General features: G+C 45.9%; 1 protein-coding gene across 3 annotated transcripts in view; it reads right to left on the bottom strand.

Annotated features, from left to right (window-relative positions):
- PIK3AP1 (phosphoinositide-3-kinase adaptor protein 1) overlaps positions 1-18434 on the bottom strand; it is a 113079-nt gene that overhangs the window by 32338 nt on the left and 62307 nt on the right. For all 3 annotated transcript variants that reach the window (XM_059169312.1, XM_059169313.1, XM_059169314.1), the window contains 2 exons: positions 18132-18328; positions 15396-15585 (listed from right to left, as the gene is read on the bottom strand). In XM_059169312.1, the coding sequence (XP_059025295.1) occupies positions 15396-15585; positions 18132-18328 (387 nt within the window). The remainder of the gene's footprint in view (positions 1-15395; positions 15586-18131; positions 18329-18434) is intronic.

Raw genomic sequence — 18434 nt, 5'->3', positions numbered from 1 at the left:
GAAACACACTGATCTTTAGTTTTCATTATTAAACAAGAACCCACAAAGACCAAAACTGTGTATGAAAACCATTCAGGTCTCACAGTAGCTTTCTACTATAACCCAAATAACCAACAGGGCCTATTACTTTATGACTCTGAAGTATCTGAAGTATGCTTTTGGGGAGCAAAATTTCAGCCTTATATTAAAAGTAGAGCCTTGATATTGTCAAAGATTGCACTTTCACTGAGTCATATCACTGAGTCATATCACACAATGAGGACTTAGGCAAAATATGTAGACTGAAGTTGAAATAGTAAACTTGGAGAAAAAATGGTTTGAATTTAATCAATATACATAGATATGCCATTTGCTTACCACTTTGATCTTTGGGGACCAGCTAAATAAAATCTGGTGGTTGTATGAAGACTTCAAAGCAACTATTTATGTCACATTTCCCAAGAACAGTCCCTGAAAAGAGGTCCTGGTCATGAAGTAATGTTAAGGATGATAAATGTCATATGACATAATCCTTGTTTTGAAACAAAATATTTATTTTTTTTTTTTTTAGATTTTTTTTTCATGACAGAGAGAGAGAGAGCAGAGGCAGAGGCAGAGGGAAAAGCAGGCTCCCCACAGAGCAGGGAGCCTGATGTGGGACTCAATTCCAGAACCCCAGGACCATGACCTGAGTGGAAGGCAGATGCTCAACTGACTGAGCCACCCAGGTGTCCCGAAACAAAATATTTGTATATTCCTAGGAAAAAAGACTAGAAAGGAATATGCCAAAATGCATATAGTGGCTATTTCTGAAGTAGTATAGATTATGGACATTTTATTTTCTATTTTATACATACCTTTGTCTTCCAAATTATCTATGGTGGCTTTTGGAGCTTTCATAAATGAGAAAAACTTTATTAACACTTTTTTTTTAAAGATCCAGATAATTAAATCAAATATATACAATTAGATTTTAGAAGCAAAAATAATTTCAGGTTATTAAAAAAATAAATTGTGGCTCACCTGTCAATTATCAGATTAACTGATTTTTTTAATTATGAAAAATGACAGATTTTAAACTTTCTAGGGACCAGACATTACATTATTACATATCACAGCTCTTAGTTTCATACTTCTGTGATAATCAAAATATAAATTATATGACCATAAAAAAACATAAAATTGAATGAAAAATCTGCAGACTGGTGTTTTCAGTATGATATGGTTTATATAAAGTTTTAAGGCCTATAAAACAATACATGCTGGGAAGGATAAACATTGAATTCATGGTAATGGTTACCTCTGGAGAGGGAAGGAAGAAAATTAGACTCCAGAGGGGGTTCGGGGCAGGTTATGATATGTAATTTTTTAAAACTCTGAGACAAAAAGAAAGAAAGGAAGAAATACTCTTGATAGATCAGAATCTTTAACAAATAAAACATTTTAGAAAATCAATATAGTAACTATTGCCTCCAAGAAAGGGAGAATAAGATTCTATTTTTGTATTTGCTTATATATGCAAAAAGCAGCTCTAGAAGTAGATGGAAAAAATTAAGATCAGCGGTTTCCCAGAACTCAAAAGATTAGGGACAAGGACTGGAGAAGGATTTTTCACCATTCACCCTTTTAGAGTTGAGTTTTTTAATCTACTGAAAAAAATAGGATAAAGAAATAAAGTACTTGGGTCATGTTTATGTTACCTTAAATGTTATGCAAAAAAAGAAGAAGAAAAACCAATTACTTTTTTCTACCTTTTTGGTTTATTGTTTCCTGACACGGCGGAGACATCACATGGGCTGTAATGGACCTTGACACTCTCTAGTCCAAAGCTCTGCAGTTCCAAGTAAGGAAACTCTCCTGTCACCACTGAGTTCTATAACGTAAGCCACAGAGACATCAGGGTGATGGAACTGATTCTGAAACATACCTGGAGGTGTTTTAATTTTAAAACTTAAGTTTGTGATAAGAACTGACACATAATTCACTTTTTAAAAAAATACAAGGCCAAAGGCGCCCAGGTGGCTCAGTCAGTTAAGTATCTGCCTTCGACTCAGCTCATGGACCCCAGGATCCCTGGATTGAGCTCCACATCAGGATCCCTGCTCAGCGGGGGAGCCTGCTTCTCCCTCTCCCCTTGTTCCTCATCCTCTGCACATGCTCTCTCTCTGTCAAATAAATAAGTAAAAATCTTTTTTTTTTAAAGATTTTTTTAATTTATTTGACAGATAGAGATCACAAGTAGGCAGAGAGGCAGGCAGAGAGAGAGGCAAAAGCAAGGCTCCCTGATGAGCAGAGAGCCCTATGGGGGTGGGGGGCTCATCCCAGGAGGCTGAGATCATAACCTGAGCCGAAGGCAGAGGCTTTAACCCACTGAGCCACCCAGGTGCCCCAATAAGTAAAAATCTTAAAAAAAAAAAAAATTCATAAGGGGGGCCTGGGTGGCTCATTCAGTTAAGTGCCTGCCTTCGGCTCAGGTCATGATCTCAGGGTCTTGGGACTGAGCCCCGCATTGGGCTCCCTGCTCAGCGGAGAGCCTGCTTCTCCCTCTCCTTTATCCGCCACCCTGCCTACTTGTGTGCTCTCTATCTCTCTGTCAGATAAATAAATAAATAATCTTAAAAAAAAATTCGAGTCCAGATAATTTTACTTATTTGAAATTTGCTGTTCAACTCACTGAACTGTGGTTTTATTTCCCCCATGGAATTAGAAAGGTGGGACGAAAGGTGTATGCCAAAGACACTGTGTTACTCTGCCTCTAAACACCCCTACCCCAAACCGCACCCTCCTAGCCACCTGACCCTGACCCAGCCTACTTTTGAAACTCCTCATTCACACAGCAAGAAAACACAGAGGAATCCATCCCAAAGTAAAGATTTGCTTGGATCAGACACCCTAGAGATGAGGGGAGGGAGAAATTCCGCAGGCCTGGTGCTGCACCCTCTAGGAAATCACAGCCCCCTCAGACTCCAGCATCTCCAAAAACCTGGGTAAAGCAGCACCAGGACAATTTCTTTTCTTTCTTTTTTCTCTAAATTCAACTAATTAACATGTATTATTAATCTCAGAGGTAGAGGTCAGTGATTCATCAGTTGCATACAACACCCAGTGCTCATTACATCACGTGCCCTCCTTAATGTCTGTCACCCAGTTACCCTCCCCTCCAGCAACCTTCAGGTTTTTTTCCCCATAGTTAAGAGTCTCTTATACTTTGTCTCCTTCTTTGTTTTTATCTTATTTTATTTTTCCCTTCCTTCCCCTATGATCCTCTGTTTCGTTTCTTAAACCCCACAGTCGAGGACCAGGACAATTTCAATCACCAATAACCAAACCCCCAGGCTGGCAACACCAGAGTGTAAGCTTCACAACCAACCATTCCCCTTGACAATGGTAACACAGTCACCCAACAGCCTAGCTATTTTTACTAACAAAGTTCAATTTGAGAACTGATTTCTACATCCAAGAGGTCGATGCACAATTAAAGAAGCTACAAAGAGTCTTAGAAAAATAAAATGTGGAAGAAACTGGCTGCAGCATGACCAGGCCTGGCTGGACCTGGTGTGCTAATGTCACAAGGGTACAGGCTTCTGCCCCCAGTATGATGACCCCCATCCTAATATGCTGGGGGTTTTGTGGATGAAAGCATTAAAAAGGAAAAAACAATGAGTACTATTAATAAAACATATCAACATCAAGATCCCTTGATACAATGCACTGAGGAGGACACAACACCATTTCTATGGTATTCTTCCAAAAATTTACAACCTCAGTGTACTCACAGAAAACAGGTAACCAACCCAAACCGAGGGGCAGTCTACAAAATAAATGATTAGCATTCAAGACAAAGAATGACTGAGGGACACTTACACATTGGAGGAGACTAAGGAGAAATAAACACATGCGTTGGGAGATGTTCTGTAGTCTCAGCATCTGAGATCCCATCAGCGTCTAGCATCCCTCCTACAGGGCAGGGAAAACTAGTATGACGTGAACAAGGCCTAGAGGTCTGTTGGTGGTACTGCACCAACACTGATCTGGTTTTAGTAGTTACATTGCGGTTATACAAGAGCTAGTATCTGGAAAACCTGGATGAAAGGGATACAGGAACACTGGCATTTCTGCAATTTCTAAGTCTAAAAATAGTTAAAAATAAAAAGGGCTTCTTTAAAAAAAAGGGGAGGGGAGAAAGAAGAGGAGGGGAGGAGATTTGAAAAGCAGAGGAGGAAATGCAATGGGAAAACTAAAGAAGCACGGCCCCCAGGGATGACCTACATTGACCCTTTCCTGTTCACCTATGGACTATGTCACCTTCCAGAGACACCTGTGAGCCATGCACATTGGGTACTGTGACCCAGGTGGAGCTAAATGGGCCACCCGTGACAGATCTTTTTCCTTTGTAATCACACCTTAACTAGACCTGCTAAATATAAGTCCTGTGACCTTACTAGAGTCATTTCTTCTCCCTGAGCCATGCTGGAAGGGTGAGGAGAGGCTTGGACACTAGGGTCAAAATGCAAGGCTCCAATTTTGATTCTTCCACTCCTGGACAAAGGACTAAGACACCCACCAGTCTGACACCAAGCAGACTTCTTAGATCCATCTGTTGGTTCAGTCTCCCAAGATGACCAGGGGCCATGGTGGCACCAATCTGCTCAGGAGGACGCAGGACGCAGGCCAGCAGGTCGGCACCAGGCAGCATTCCTCCTCGAGGGCAGTTGCCAGTCCAGGAGTTCGTGGGCAAGGAGAGGAGATCCGGGTCAGGCAGGTGGAGGGGCCACCCTAGTGAAAAGCCTCCCAGCCCACAGGAGTGACATTACTCATGGCCACTCCCCAGGCAGCCTTCCAGGGTCTCCACGAGCAGGCCAGAGTCACTGCTCTCAGGGAAGCCCAAAGTATGCCATCCCTTCCGGGTCCTCATAGTGCACACATAGCTCCTCCCAGTTCCAGATGCAATTTACCAACCAATTAGGGGTCACTTTTATCATAAGCAATGTTGCCTAGAAACATAGTTGACATTTGGCTCTTATCACGTTTCCAGGGTAACAGAGCTGGAAAGTCAAGCGAAGGTCAAATTCTCGAACAGAAGGGGAAATGATAGCTGTTACATTAACACTTTGCCCATGATTTTCTTGGGTCAAGTTCTTTAAATCCTCTCAGCTTCTCTCTTCCTGTCTGTAAAACGGTGATAAGAGTAGTACGTATCTCATAGATTTGCCATGAGTATTACGTGAGAAGGCGGCCAAATGCTTAGCACAGTGCCTAGCCTAGAGAAAAGTGCTAAGTAAGGCAAGCAGTTATTACTACTACTATTATTACTGTTGTCTTTATTATTAAATTCCATTCCCAGGCTAATGTCCTAAGCAGAGAACAGTTTATGCTCAATTTATGCTTCTTCTTTTTTCTTTTTAAAAAAGATTTATTGCTTTATGTTGCAGGGGAGGGGCAGAGGGAGTAGGAAAAAGAGTCTTAAGCAGACTCCCCACTGAGTGCAGAGCCTGATGCAGGACTCAGTCTCACAACCCTGAGATCACAACCTGAGCCAAAACCAAGAGGTGGATGCTTAACCAACTGTGCCTCCCAGGTGCCCCTATATTTATTCTTCACAGTAACTTTGTTTGAAGTCAAATCTCCATCAGAGTAATAAATGCTTAAATTCAGTAATATCTGAATTTCCACACATATTCTCAAATATCATATGTATTACATTTCCTAGAGAAGAATTACATCTATTACACCCATAAAACATTTTTCTATTTGAATATACTTAGAGCATAGGGGAAATCTTAAGATAACAAATGCCAATGTTTTGTAATAGATTTATGTGTGGAAATCTGACTCACACACAAGGCTTGCCGGGCATTTTCTGGACCCTGGCTCTGGAACATCAAGTCCGAGACGGACAGAGCTGCAGGCCTCTCTCCTCCTTTGCCAAGGCTCTGCCCATGCAGTCCAGACCTGAGCTGGAGGTCCCGTGCCCATTTATCCTGTGCTTTCCTGAGGCCCATCATGTTCTTTATTTGTGGGCTCAGCAATGAACATGGAAATTCTAGTAGCTCTTCAGTGCCTTCTGGTTCCATCCTATGCTGCCAGGATGGTAGTAGAGGCTGATCTTAAAGCCAGAGGCTAAACCAGAGGCATGGCCAGAAGAATAGGACGGGTGCAGGGTGCAGGAGGGTGGTTTTAAGACACAGGAGAAAGCCTGGGTATCCCCAGTCAAGACCCTGACAAGGGCTGGAGCCAAGGGAATCATCCACACTCAGGAGACCATCATAAGTCAGAGGAGAGCAGCAACTGAAGCCAGACAAGCAACAGAGGTGAGGACACTATTGACTGAGTGACCAAGGCAGGTCGGCATCACAGTCAGAGGTGGTGGTTACCTGCATGGACGCTGGTATCCAAGAGAACCAGGCTCAAGGCCCGGCTCTGACTCTTACTAGCTCTGTGTTCTTGGGCAAGATACTTGAGATCACACAGCTGTATATGTCTGTAAAGTGGGGATAAAGAATGCTGCTACCCACCACATAGGAAAAATGTAGGGGCTGAGGGAGACAAAGCTTATGAAATATTTAGCAACAGTGCGAGGCACTAAATATTAATGGATGCCATTATTATATTGAGGCAGCTAGTGTACTAGTTTTCTGTTGTTGCTATAAAAAATTCACCACAAACACAGTGGCTGAGAAGAGCATAAATTTATTACCTTATAGTTCTGTAGTTTGAAAATCTGAAATGGGTCTCACTGGGCTGAAACCAACGTTTTGAGAAGACTGCCATCTTTTCCAGGAGCTCTAGGGGAGGACCTGCCTCCTTGCCCCTTCCAGCATCCAGAGGCTGCCTTTCTCTACTCCTCAGCTCGAGGCTCTCTTCCTCTACTCTTGAGGCCAGCAGTGCCAGGCAGCACACTTATCTGGACTGAGTTGTTCTCGTGGCACCATCTGTGGTCTGTTTGCTGCTTCCTTCTTTCACTTCTAAGGACCCCTGTGACTACTGTGAGCCCACCCCCCATCATTCAGGACATTCCCTTTATGTCAAGGCCAGCTGAGTAGCAACCTTAATCCCAGCTGCAACTTTCCTCCTCCTCCGCCAGGTCTTCTAGCCCATTCATAGATTCAGGGGCTCTCACTCTGCCTACCACAGAGGGAACCAAGGATCAGCATAAGTTTCCTGCCCCAAATTTCCTCCCCATATGAGGCTGCCAAGGGCAATACAACCCAGGGATTAGGGCCACCTCAAGCAAGTCCATCATGGCCACATGGGGACTCAGCAGCCCTGGCCAGACGTAGGCATTGCACACTGCCTCAAATGAAGTTACCTAAAAATGACTTTCGTTCTGCTTATATTTTAAGTAAAATGATTCTTTTGATACTGGATTGAACATAAGTGTCCTTGAGTTAGACCAAGAACAGCAAATACATACATTGGCCTCCGATTCCATACACTCAAGGCAAACACTCAGCAGTCATGGCATTCTTTCTGGTCTCAGGATCCTCAGCCCAGCCCCTCAGGCACTTGATACCAACAAACAGACACTGGCACATGAAATTATTTTTCAGGCACTATTTGCCATATCTGTATTAGGGAGTAAGTCCTAGTAATAATAGACCCTACCTTTGTAATAATAAAGAAAGTGTCCAGTTGTTGGAAGTTCGTGAGTACTGAGACTCTCTCCAACTCTAAAGGTGACAACCCCTTGTGCACATACAAATCAGGCATATAGTGAGGGCCACAAGATTGACTGAGATATACCCTAAATTCCTCAGGTGAAGACCTGCAAGTGTGGTTCCAGACAAAAAACATTTTGTAAAGGAATCCTCCATTTCTGGATGCTCAAGGTTTGTATTTCCGATTCCAAGCACTTAACCATCACCACCTGTCCGTTAAAAATAAACTAAAAAGCCCAGAAACATGCTGGTCTAAGGAGAAAGGACAAAGTTCTTTCACTTCAGCAGAGACAGAAGGAAAAAGATACACATATAACAAGGAGATGAAGGGGCCAAAGTCCCCGGGGAAGAGCCAGCAGCATTATTACGCTGTACCTCATTTGGCACAATCAGAAAGGAGTGATGGCAGTCAGGAAGAGCCCATGCCTGGGAAGAAAAGAGCTTGAACAGATGAGAGAAAGCTTAGGCAGGTGTTTAATTAAGGAATGAGTTGAGAGCAATAATGAATTTTCAAGGAAGCCCATAGGATACTCCTCAGGGGACATAAATCTAGATCATTTAGCTGCAGTGGAAACTCATCCAGATTTTGTGTTGTTAATTTAATATAAAACCCAATCAGTATCTACTATAGTAAAATGTCAGATGCCGAGAGGCCATTCTCCTGGAAAGGCTCTCAAAGCGTGAAGGCAGGCCAAGAGAATTATCTTTTCACCCAGTATTTTTATAGCCAAAAAAGAGCCTTAGGGCAAGAAGTAGGCTGGGAAAGCATTCGACAAACCTGGCTGGTTCTACCAGCCAGGGGGGGATAACGTGCTTTCATGGGCGACATCGGCAAGGCCGTCCAACTTCCCCATACCCTGACGGAGAAGTGATGGGAGGGAGAGAGATAGGGAGAGGGAGTGGCGGTCACACACACCGGGGAGAGAGGGACAGAGAGGGAGACAGACACAGAGGGAAGGGAAAGAGCAATCTGAAATGACGGGCTAAGGAGGCATGGGTCACGACGCAGGAGGAGCTGGGGACGAACAGGCTAAGAGAAACAAGAAGTCGGGAGGATATCTTATGCAGTCGAGTGCCTCCGTACAGCACTCTGTGTCAGTCCACAGACCCTCTGCTGGGCAGGAATCCACCCACGAGCAGAGTTCGCGGTGGGCATGCAGGGGTGCGGGGGGGCGCTCCACGACTTGCTAAGTCACACACCCTCCTCCCCTCACTCTCCACATCCGTAGCTGCCCCCTCGGGCCACCGTGGGGGGTTTGCAGTTCTAGATTTAGCATCGTGGTGTTTTTGTTTCATGCCCAGCTCTCTGCTAGAAGGACAGCTCTGGGAGGCAGGGATCATGCCGGCTTGTTTACTGACTCCCCATCACCCCGCACAGTGGCTAAAACACACGAGAGGTTTGAGAAATACTGCTGAAGGAATGACCGTGAAAAGGGACAAATTAGGGAGGAACAAACACATGAATATGGACAGGGAGGTGTCCGGGCTGCAATCCAGGCAGCGGGAACAGCACGCGGAGATGAGAGGAGACAGGGTAGGAGAGGGCAGCCGGGAGGGGCGGCTCCCACCCGACACGTCCTGCACTCAGGCCGTCTACTAGGTGTCTCGCCACATCTTTCAGGAAAGTCTTTGCACTGGAAGGTCAGCAAAACCACTCCACCCCACAAAACCCAAGAGGACTTTCTATTTTCCAGAGCTCTCGCACATCACTGTGGATGATGCGGGCTTCCTAACTGAGGTGGAAGGCGGTAACCAGAGAAGCAGGTCCAGAACCAGAGTGCGAAGCCATCTGCTTGCCGTGCCCCCAGGAGAGTGTGACCCATGGCTCTCCAGGTCCGGAGGGGAGCAGGGTCACTGCTGGTGGTGGAGATTTTATCTTATTAGCTTTTAACACAGTCAGTCCCGCGTGCCTTCACCAAGGGCCTACAACCCCGACACAGTTCTCGCACACCGGGAGGAAGAGAAGCATCAGAACTCAGCCAGTGCCTTCAGCCTCCCTGGGCCCCACTGGGTTGGGGTCAGCCTTCATTTCTATTTAGCATCTGAATACACTTACCTCTAACAAGGAGATTTATTTCTTATATAGTAAAGTTAGGAAGCTGATGGTTTAAATCTGTCTTGAACAAAAAATTCTCCAGAGAACCGGGAGAGAAGTTGAAGGTCTGGTAACAAAGACCGGGAGCTACCACCTGGTGGCAGCATAGCTAAACTAAAGACAGCGAGCGTCAAGGGTGTGAGTGTGTGGGTGTGCATGCTTGTGCACGCGTGTGTATATGCCCCCGCAAGTTCAAAGGAAGGAGAGCCTGGAGCGGAACCATAAAATCTCAGTGTCAGAAGCCAACAGCATGCCCACACCCCGCTTCATTCAACAAGGGCCTTTCCCTCCCAACCTTCCTACTTAGTGCTTGTGGGGACCTCATTCCTACCCCTTTTCCAAAACTCAAGGCAGAAAAGAGGCAGATTTATCCTGACACCACTGGGTGACCTCCAAAGAAGCAGTAAAGAGCTCGCCTGAAACCTGCCCTCCGTAATGCTCGTCCTGGGAACAAATGCAGGAATGAACATAGCCTACACTCCTTACTACATTTACTTTCAGCCTCTAGGGTTCAATGGTAGCGAAGGTGGGACATTGATCAACATGGCTCTTAGGACATTTAGAAAGAGCTCCTGTCTAAGTGTCTCTCCCGGGGCTGGAAAATGCAGATCTTAGGAGGGTAGGCCAGGAGAGTCCTCTGTTCCTCCGGGGCAGCAGACAGACTTGTCCCCGGGAATGTGCAGACCCAGATTCTTGACCCAGTTTTCCCTCAGTGGGACTGGCACAAGCTACTGCATTTTGGAGCCTTAGTTTTCTTCCCTGTGAAATAGAGCTAATTCTATCCACCAAGTCCGAGGATGCTTGGACAAAATAACAGATGAGATGAAAGCAGTCTGCTTACTGGAAAGGCCTGGCAGATGTTGCAAGCTATTACTGTGCCCAGTGGTGTTGCAAATATGTGTCTGAGATTAATCAGTTTGTCCCGCATTTTAATGAACTAGACTGCCTTCTCTCCTGGAGGGTCACGGGTAATAAAAGGAACAGTTCCTCCCTAGGTCCAAGTTGCTGCTCCTCCTGGGCCAATAGGTAAGTGGTCCTTACCAAGATTAAACCACAGAGAGAGAAACATAAACCGAATCAGGTCTAGCATCAGAAAATTCAGAGTTTATACGATCTGGCAAATGAAAAATTCAGTGATCTTCTTTTCCCCAGCCACAAAGCAACCAAATTCTGTAGCCTGCCTATTGGTGGTCTCCTTCTAGCTCCAGGGCAAGTAGAACCCCCCAACCCCCTGTAACTTTACATGTCACCAACAGCCACAAACCAGGCTCTCTCCCTAGTCCCCTGCTGCCCTGGGGAGAGCTGGAGAGGTCACTGCCCTTGCTGTGGCTGCCTTTAGCAAAACCCGCAGCTTTCACGGGGCTGGAGTGTCCAGGGGGAAAACAAGTGTTAAGCCTCTGTGTCAACACAAAACAGGTAGTGAAGTGGGGGCATTCTTTAACCTTTCAACTGCCCCACAGTAAGGACACAAGGCAGAAATGTTGATACACAATCTTGGGCCTCCCAAGTAGGTACTGACTGTCCTTCAAATGTTCTTTTGTGAATGGGTCTCTGGTCTAGATTGGAAAGTATATTGGCCCTTCTCATCACCCCAACACCTGGAAGTGGCAAGCAGCTAAAACACAGGAGATGCTCCAGAAATGCTTGTTGGAGAGACAGATAGAAGTCAAGTGCTGAGATCACCACAGGCCACTTGGTGAGCTAACCTCACGGCCGGGGCTATAGTGGCTAGATGACTTCTTCAGAAGAAACCAGGACTAACACTTATGGCATTTGATGGAGACTTCTGACCAAGAATAAAGAATATGGCCCTAGAGACAGAGATCTGAGCTCAAAGGTGAGCTCTGTCACTTAGCCACTGAGAGACCCTGGGACTGTTGTTCAACCTCTTTGTGCTGCAGTTTTCTCATTTATAAAGGGCAGGTTCATCAAAGCATTCTTTTTTTTTTTTTTTAAGATTTTATTTATTTATTTGAGAGAGAGACAGTGAGAGAGAGCATGAGCGAGGAGAAGGTCAGAGGGAGAAGCAGACTCCCAATGGAGCTGGGAGCCCGATGCGGGACTCGATCCCGGGACTCCAGGATCATGACCTGAGCCGAAGGCAGTCGTCCAACCAACTGAGCCACCCAGGCGCCCCTCATCAAAGCATTCTTATGTGGCTTAAAGGATTCAGTGAGATAGAGGATGTGGATGGGGGGATGATGCCCTCTCTCCTCACCGCCCCGCCCCCCCGCCCCGGGCAGGTGGTGGCTCATCCAGGAAGAGCTTCTACCATCATGTCCAGTCCTCCCCATCAGGTGCAGGAAGGGAGCCTCTACCGAGCTTTCCCGCATTCTCCCCACTCTTCAAGAGGCAGCCAGTTGAACTAGCAAGCACCTCACAATGACTGGACCACAGCTTCCAGGTGCTGGGGCTGCCACGTCAAGGGCCCTGCTGGTGTCGGGGTCTGCCTCTGGCCACACCCCTCCACTCCAAGGCAGCTTCTTGGCACCTGCTCTTCCATTCATGGGTGGGAAACACAAGCCCACCCCCCTTCCCGTGCACCCAGAGCCCCTCCATCTTCTTCTCAGCTGAAAGCTGGCAATACTCGATCCAGACTGTCCCAGAAAGCCCTGTCAATAAAGCTGATACACTGATGGGTATTTGTCTCGCCTTTCTTGAATCTGTTGAATAGCCCAGAGGGAAGGAAGCCTAAGTTTTAGGCCGTGTTTCAGAGTGCTTAGCGTTTCATAGCAAATGGTAGTGACATATAAAGAAGGTTCTTTGAGGGCCCATGGCAGGTCCTCCTGCTCCAACACTGTGCACTGAAGTCCAACATTATTTAGACCAGTGGTTCTGAAGGGCAGCGGCACTGCCCTCTAGGGGAGGCTTGGAAAATCTAAGAGGGGTTTTAGGTTGTCACCAAGATGGAGGGAGGGATAGCTCAGAAGTTCCCCTTATCCTTCGAGGGGGCTACATGCTAAGCCCCCCCAGCAGATGCCTGAAACCACAGATACTACCAAGCCCTACATACGCTGTATTTTTTCCTATACGCACATACTTATGATGAAGTTCCTAATTTATAACTAGGCACATTAGGAGATGAATAATAACTAAGAATAAAATAGAACAACTCTAACAATATGCTGCAACAAAAGGTTTATGGAAAAAAAGTTTATATGAACCTAGTTTCTCTCTGTCTCAAAATATTTTATTGTATTTACCCTTCTTATGATGACAGAAGATGATAAAACACTGACATATGAGATAAATGACGTAGGCATTGTGACATACCATTAAGCTAGCACTGACCTTCCGAAGATGGGTCAGAGGGAGGATCCTCGGCTTGTGGGCCAGCTGTCCATGGGAAGGTGAGACCTTAGCTAAGGGGAGACTACATACCGGCATTTAGCAGAAGCAGAAGAGACGCAGACACTCTGCCCATGGAAGGCACTGTACTAGACTATGAAGTGTTTTGTGCCCCTCGTGACTTCTAAGGATTTCCCTAGCCATACATATAGGTTAAAAAAAACTGCCTAGGGGCGCCTGGGTGGCTCAGTGGGTTAAAGCCTCTGCCTTCGGCTCAGGTCATGATCCCAGGGTCCTGGGATCGAGCCCTGCATCGGGCTGTCTGCTCCGCGGAGAGCCTGCTTCCTCCTCTCTCTCTTTCTGCCTGCCTCTCTGCCTACTTGTGATCTCTGTCTATCAAATAAATAAATAAATAAAATCTTTTTTTTTAAAAAACTGCTTATGATATACATTAACATATATACATGCATTTGTACAGATCTGTACAAATGTACATACGCATATGTATTTCTTAATTTAATATCAGTAGGTACAAAGAAAAATATGGACAAATATCCCCAACAAACCGTTAGGAGTGCTACAGAAGTTGGTTTTGGGTGGAGTCATAAAGACTTTTAATAACTGTTATAACATTCTTCTTTTAAGCTTTTATAAGAATGTATTACTTTTACAATTGGAAAAACAAGTTAACCCCCCAAATGGGCAAAATTTGTTAAAACAATTTACAAGAAAAATCCTGTCCTACAGATGTGACATTTTAGCAAATCAAAACCACAATGAGATACCACCTCACACTAGTCAGAATGGCTAAAATTAACAAGTCAGGAAATGACAGATGCTAGTGAAGATGCGGAGAAAGGGGTACCCTCCCACACTGTTGGTGGGAATGCAAGCTGGTGCGACCACTCTGGAAAACAGCATGGAGGTTCCTCAAAAAGTTGAAAATAGAGCTACCCTACGACCCAGCAACTGCACTACTGGGTATTTACCCTAAAGATACAAATGTAGTGATCCAAAGGGGCACGTGCACCCAAATGTTTGTAGCAGCAACGTCCACAATAGCCAAACTATGGAAAGAACCTAGATGTCCATCAACAGATGAATGGATAAAGACGTGGTATATATATACCATGGAATACTATGCAGCCATCAAAAGAAATGAAATCTTGCCATTCGCTATAATGTGGATGGAACTAGAGGGTATTATGCTTAGCAAAATAAGTCAATCGGAGAAAGACAACTATCATATGATCTCCCTGACATGAGGAAGTTGAGAGGCAATATGGGGTGTCTAAGGGGTAGGAAAAGAAAAAATGAAACAAGATGGGATAGGGAGGGAGACAAAACTATAAGAAACACTTAATCTCACAAAACAAACTGAGGGTTGCCGGGGGGAGGGGTCTAGGGAGAGGGTGGTTGGGTTATGGACATTGGGGAGGGTTTGTGCTATGGTAAGTGCTGTCAAGTGTGTAAACCTGGCGATTCACAGACCTATACCCCTGGGGCTAATAATATATTATAAGTTTATAAAAGAATTATTAAAAAAAAAAGATGTGACATTTTAGAAATAAGTTTAGTATATATGAATCTATTAGAGCTAGGTAATAAAAAAAATCTGCTTATAAATTTCTGTGCCTAGAAACTAAACTACTTCACATATAACTACAACTTGTATTTCTGCATGGTTTTAGAATGCATGGAATTTTCCAGGAATTCAATTACTATGAAAATGGAGAGTGTGAAGAATCACTTACTACATAAGAAAACCCAGGCGCGGGTGCCAATGTTGCCGGAGGTACATGAGTCGCGGATACAAGAGACTCACGTCGGTCGCTCAGCATTTGATGCCGTAACGTTGGCAGTGATTCTGGGTGTGGGTGCCTGCAGCTGACCCTTTCATGATGTCCTCATGCACAGGCAATCTGAACCCTCCCTCTCCTTTAACTTATATTTCAATCAGGGCACATATTTGATTTCTAAATTTTCATGCATAGGTAGGTTAGATTATTTATGAATGGCACATCAGGGTACCAAAGAGAACATCATGCAATGTTCACCACAGAAAAGGGCCCATTGGGACTGACAGGGCTAAGAGCCACAGACTTCGCCCCTCAGATCCCAAGTCAATGCCTCCATCGACTCTGATCTCCAGCCCTTGCCTGCACTCTCCCATCACTCATCAGGCCCAGCAAAGGAAGTTTGGAGAAGGAGTGTGCTTGTCACAGCCCATGATGACAGCCATGACTTTGTGCAAAACAGGATCTTCGTCTGTTTGGGGTGGAGCGGGGGTAAGCAGGGACTTCCCCCCTGCCGTCCATGAGAAGGAAGAAAGCCATGGCTCAGCAGAAGGATGGAGGCTGGGCTGTGCTACTTACAGAGGTCTTCGGTGGCAGCAGGCACAAAGGCAGCCATGGACTCGTAGAGCTCCTCGTCACAGCCGGGGTTGAGGGAGCATTTCATGAGCAGGTCTGTGGAGAGATGGGCCATGGACTCGTACACGGCATCAGCCTCCTCCCCTTGCATCAGTTCCTCTTTGATGTGACTCTTCAGCATGTCCACAGTTTCCTGAAAGAGAAGACGGGACTCACAGGCACCTGGAGACACTCTGGCCTTCTGGGAAGAGGGAAGCCTTCGTGCACTTGGGACAGGCAAAGAGGAAAGGTTCACACGGGTCAGCGTTCAGCTGTCCCACCAGCCCGCAAGCTCCTGGAGGCCAGACTCCAAGTCTGTTTGTCTTGTGTGCTTTGTTTTAATCTTTGTGTCTTCTCCCAATGCTAAACACAGAGTCATGCACACAAGAGATGGGCAGTAAACGTCTGAGGAGCTGAGGGTACAAATTAAGGGCTTCCTCAAGACCACCTACTAAGAGTCAGGTGCGATGCCAGGTGTTTGCCTATACATTACCTCATGTCATTCTTTCCACAGCTGCCTGAGAAAGTTGCAATATTCACTAGTTCACCCATGAGAAAACCACAGCTCAGAAAAAACTAGCACCTTACTTAAGGGCATGCAGTCCTGCCTTCTGACCTCTCTACTACACCCTGGTTCCTCCAAAGGAAATCAATGATCTCCAAGGTGGTAACCCTTGTAACAACACAGACATCCGAATGAAATGGTGGCCGCTAAGTTGTTCTTGCCCTGATATGTAGTCAGATGGCCCTCAGAAGCTCACTCCCTAGTCCCTGTTCCTTCCAGCAGGCTGCTGCCAAGTGCTTGCCTTGGTTTCATACACAGTGTGTCCAGAGGAGAGACAGCCTTAGCTGAAAGGCCCTGCAGTCAGACAGACTGCCCATCCTTCTGCCTCCCTGTGGTGGCAAAGGCAGAAAGCCGGCTTCTCTGAAACTCTGCACAACTTTTCCTGGTAAGAAATTTTGGTGTTTCACAACCTTATTTCAGCAATACCCACAAAAATCCTCATTTTCATCACACCACCTCGAGGGAGCTCATCTGCTGTTGACAGAACCTGCTGGTTTCTTGATGCGACTGAACGACTGGCCCAGGTGACGGCTGTGAGATGTTGGGAGACTCAAGGTCTGGCATTTGGTTTCAATGTGGTGGAAAGAGGAAACGGGACAGTCCTTAGAGGTCATAAAAACATGCAGGGACCTTTTGGTAGCAATGCTGAAGATGCATTGGCTGAAGGTGATTACGGCTAGAGAGCAAAGAAGGTATGAGAAACGGGAACCCAATTAATTTTGGTGCAAACCAAAAAGGCATCGTTCCACTTCCCTGTTACGTAGAACAAAAGAACAAGCCCCAGAACGGGCATCAAACTAGGTTCCTGTCCCATCTCCACCCTTGCTAGAGTGCAACCCGGGCACAATTATTCTGCCTTCCTAAGCCCCATCTTCTTGTTTGTTAAAGACAGACAACAATACTGTCAACTTCCAAGGGCTGCAGTGAGCATTAAGTAAAACATGGCATTTGCCAATCAAATAGATTCAATAACTAGGAGTCATGACTGTGAACACAGTATGTCCCCAATAAAAACTACTGGCGTGGAAATGATGCGCTGCATTTTACACGTTTGTGACTTCAAAGTAAAGCAGAATAAATACTCCTGGACGGTGAATACTTTTTAGCGTCATTTATGTCAAAGGTGCCCAAAACGACACGCAGGCTATTCTACTTGTTCAACACACTTATGCAACCCCCAAACTGTGGAGAGCCCCCCCTCCATGCCTTAGTGAGTCACTGCCTTGCAGACTGTGAAATAACAGCATGAAATTAAGTTTCTGGGGGAGGTGTAGGCTCACTCCTTTATGGAGATACAGAGCAAGATTAGATTGTCTTTATGGTTCCTTTGAGGTCTCTGCCCCACGCAAGAGACTGAGAGTCCCCACTATGAAGGAAAACCAGAAAAGGGAAGAGTCAGGAAGGATGGGGGTCTCTAAGACAAGAGAAGTAATACTGGGGCATGGAGCAAAGACTAGACAGTGGATGAGAACTCGAAGATGTTCCCAGAAGTCGATGATTAAGGAGGATCTGGAGGTCCAAAACCAGGTGAGCCAAGAAACAGGGCATATCTCTCTTAGGATCAGCAGAGGCTCAGAAAGAGAGACAGGCCATTAGCATAACAGGGGACCTCCCAATTGGCCTGACGGGAAGCCTCAAGTGCAGAGCTTTGTTGTGGTCTCTGCTAAGAACCAATCCCAACAGTTCACCTGCACATGATGGCGGCAAGGCAGCTGGGAGCAGCCCACCAAAGTGCCTTGGGGAATGGGGTGGGGCTGGGCAAGAGGGATCAGCATCAATCTGCAGCATATTCAGTCTTTAAATGTCTCTGCAAATCTCTCTGGGTGGACCTCAATGCTTTACATCCATTATTTCCTTTTATCCTGAAAACCACCCTATGAGCAGAACTAGCATTACCTTCCTTCTGCACTTCAGGAAACTAAAAGAGAGAGGGTACGTGATATGTCCAAAGTCACATGGCCAACAAATGTTGGTGCAGGAATGTGGACCCAGGTCCATGGGACTCCAGGGAGCATCTCTTAAGCCCACACAAACTGGCCCTGCCAGAGAAGAGGCACGTATCTCTACTGAACAGGTAGGCCCTAGGACCACAGAGTGCATTTTCATTCCTGGGACCTCTCCCACCTTGACCTTACCACATACTCATCGATGAACTGCCGCAGGTCCCTGAAGCCATGTTTCTCAGCAATGGTGTTGGGATAGTGGCCATGCTTGTTGGCCACACTGTATGCCTGTAGGGCTCCCGGGCAGGTGAGCAACAAGGCAGTGAGGTTCTTGAGCCCATACTTCGCAGCAAAATGCAACAAGGTGGGCAACTCTTCATCCCTCTGATCTGAAAATTGTTCAGGAAGACAATGGACAAATAAGAATGAAGGCATGGGCACCCTTGTTCATGGAGACAAAGCTGGCAAGCCTACCATGGCATCCAGCAGGCACTC

This window comes from Mustela lutreola, chromosome 4 (assembly GCF_030435805.1).
Source record: "Mustela lutreola isolate mMusLut2 chromosome 4, mMusLut2.pri, whole genome shotgun sequence".
NCBI classification, from domain to species: domain Eukaryota; kingdom Metazoa; phylum Chordata; class Mammalia; order Carnivora; family Mustelidae; genus Mustela; species Mustela lutreola.
The sequence above is the reverse complement of the archived record's forward strand: the minus strand, read 5'-3'. Positions and strand labels throughout refer to the sequence as shown.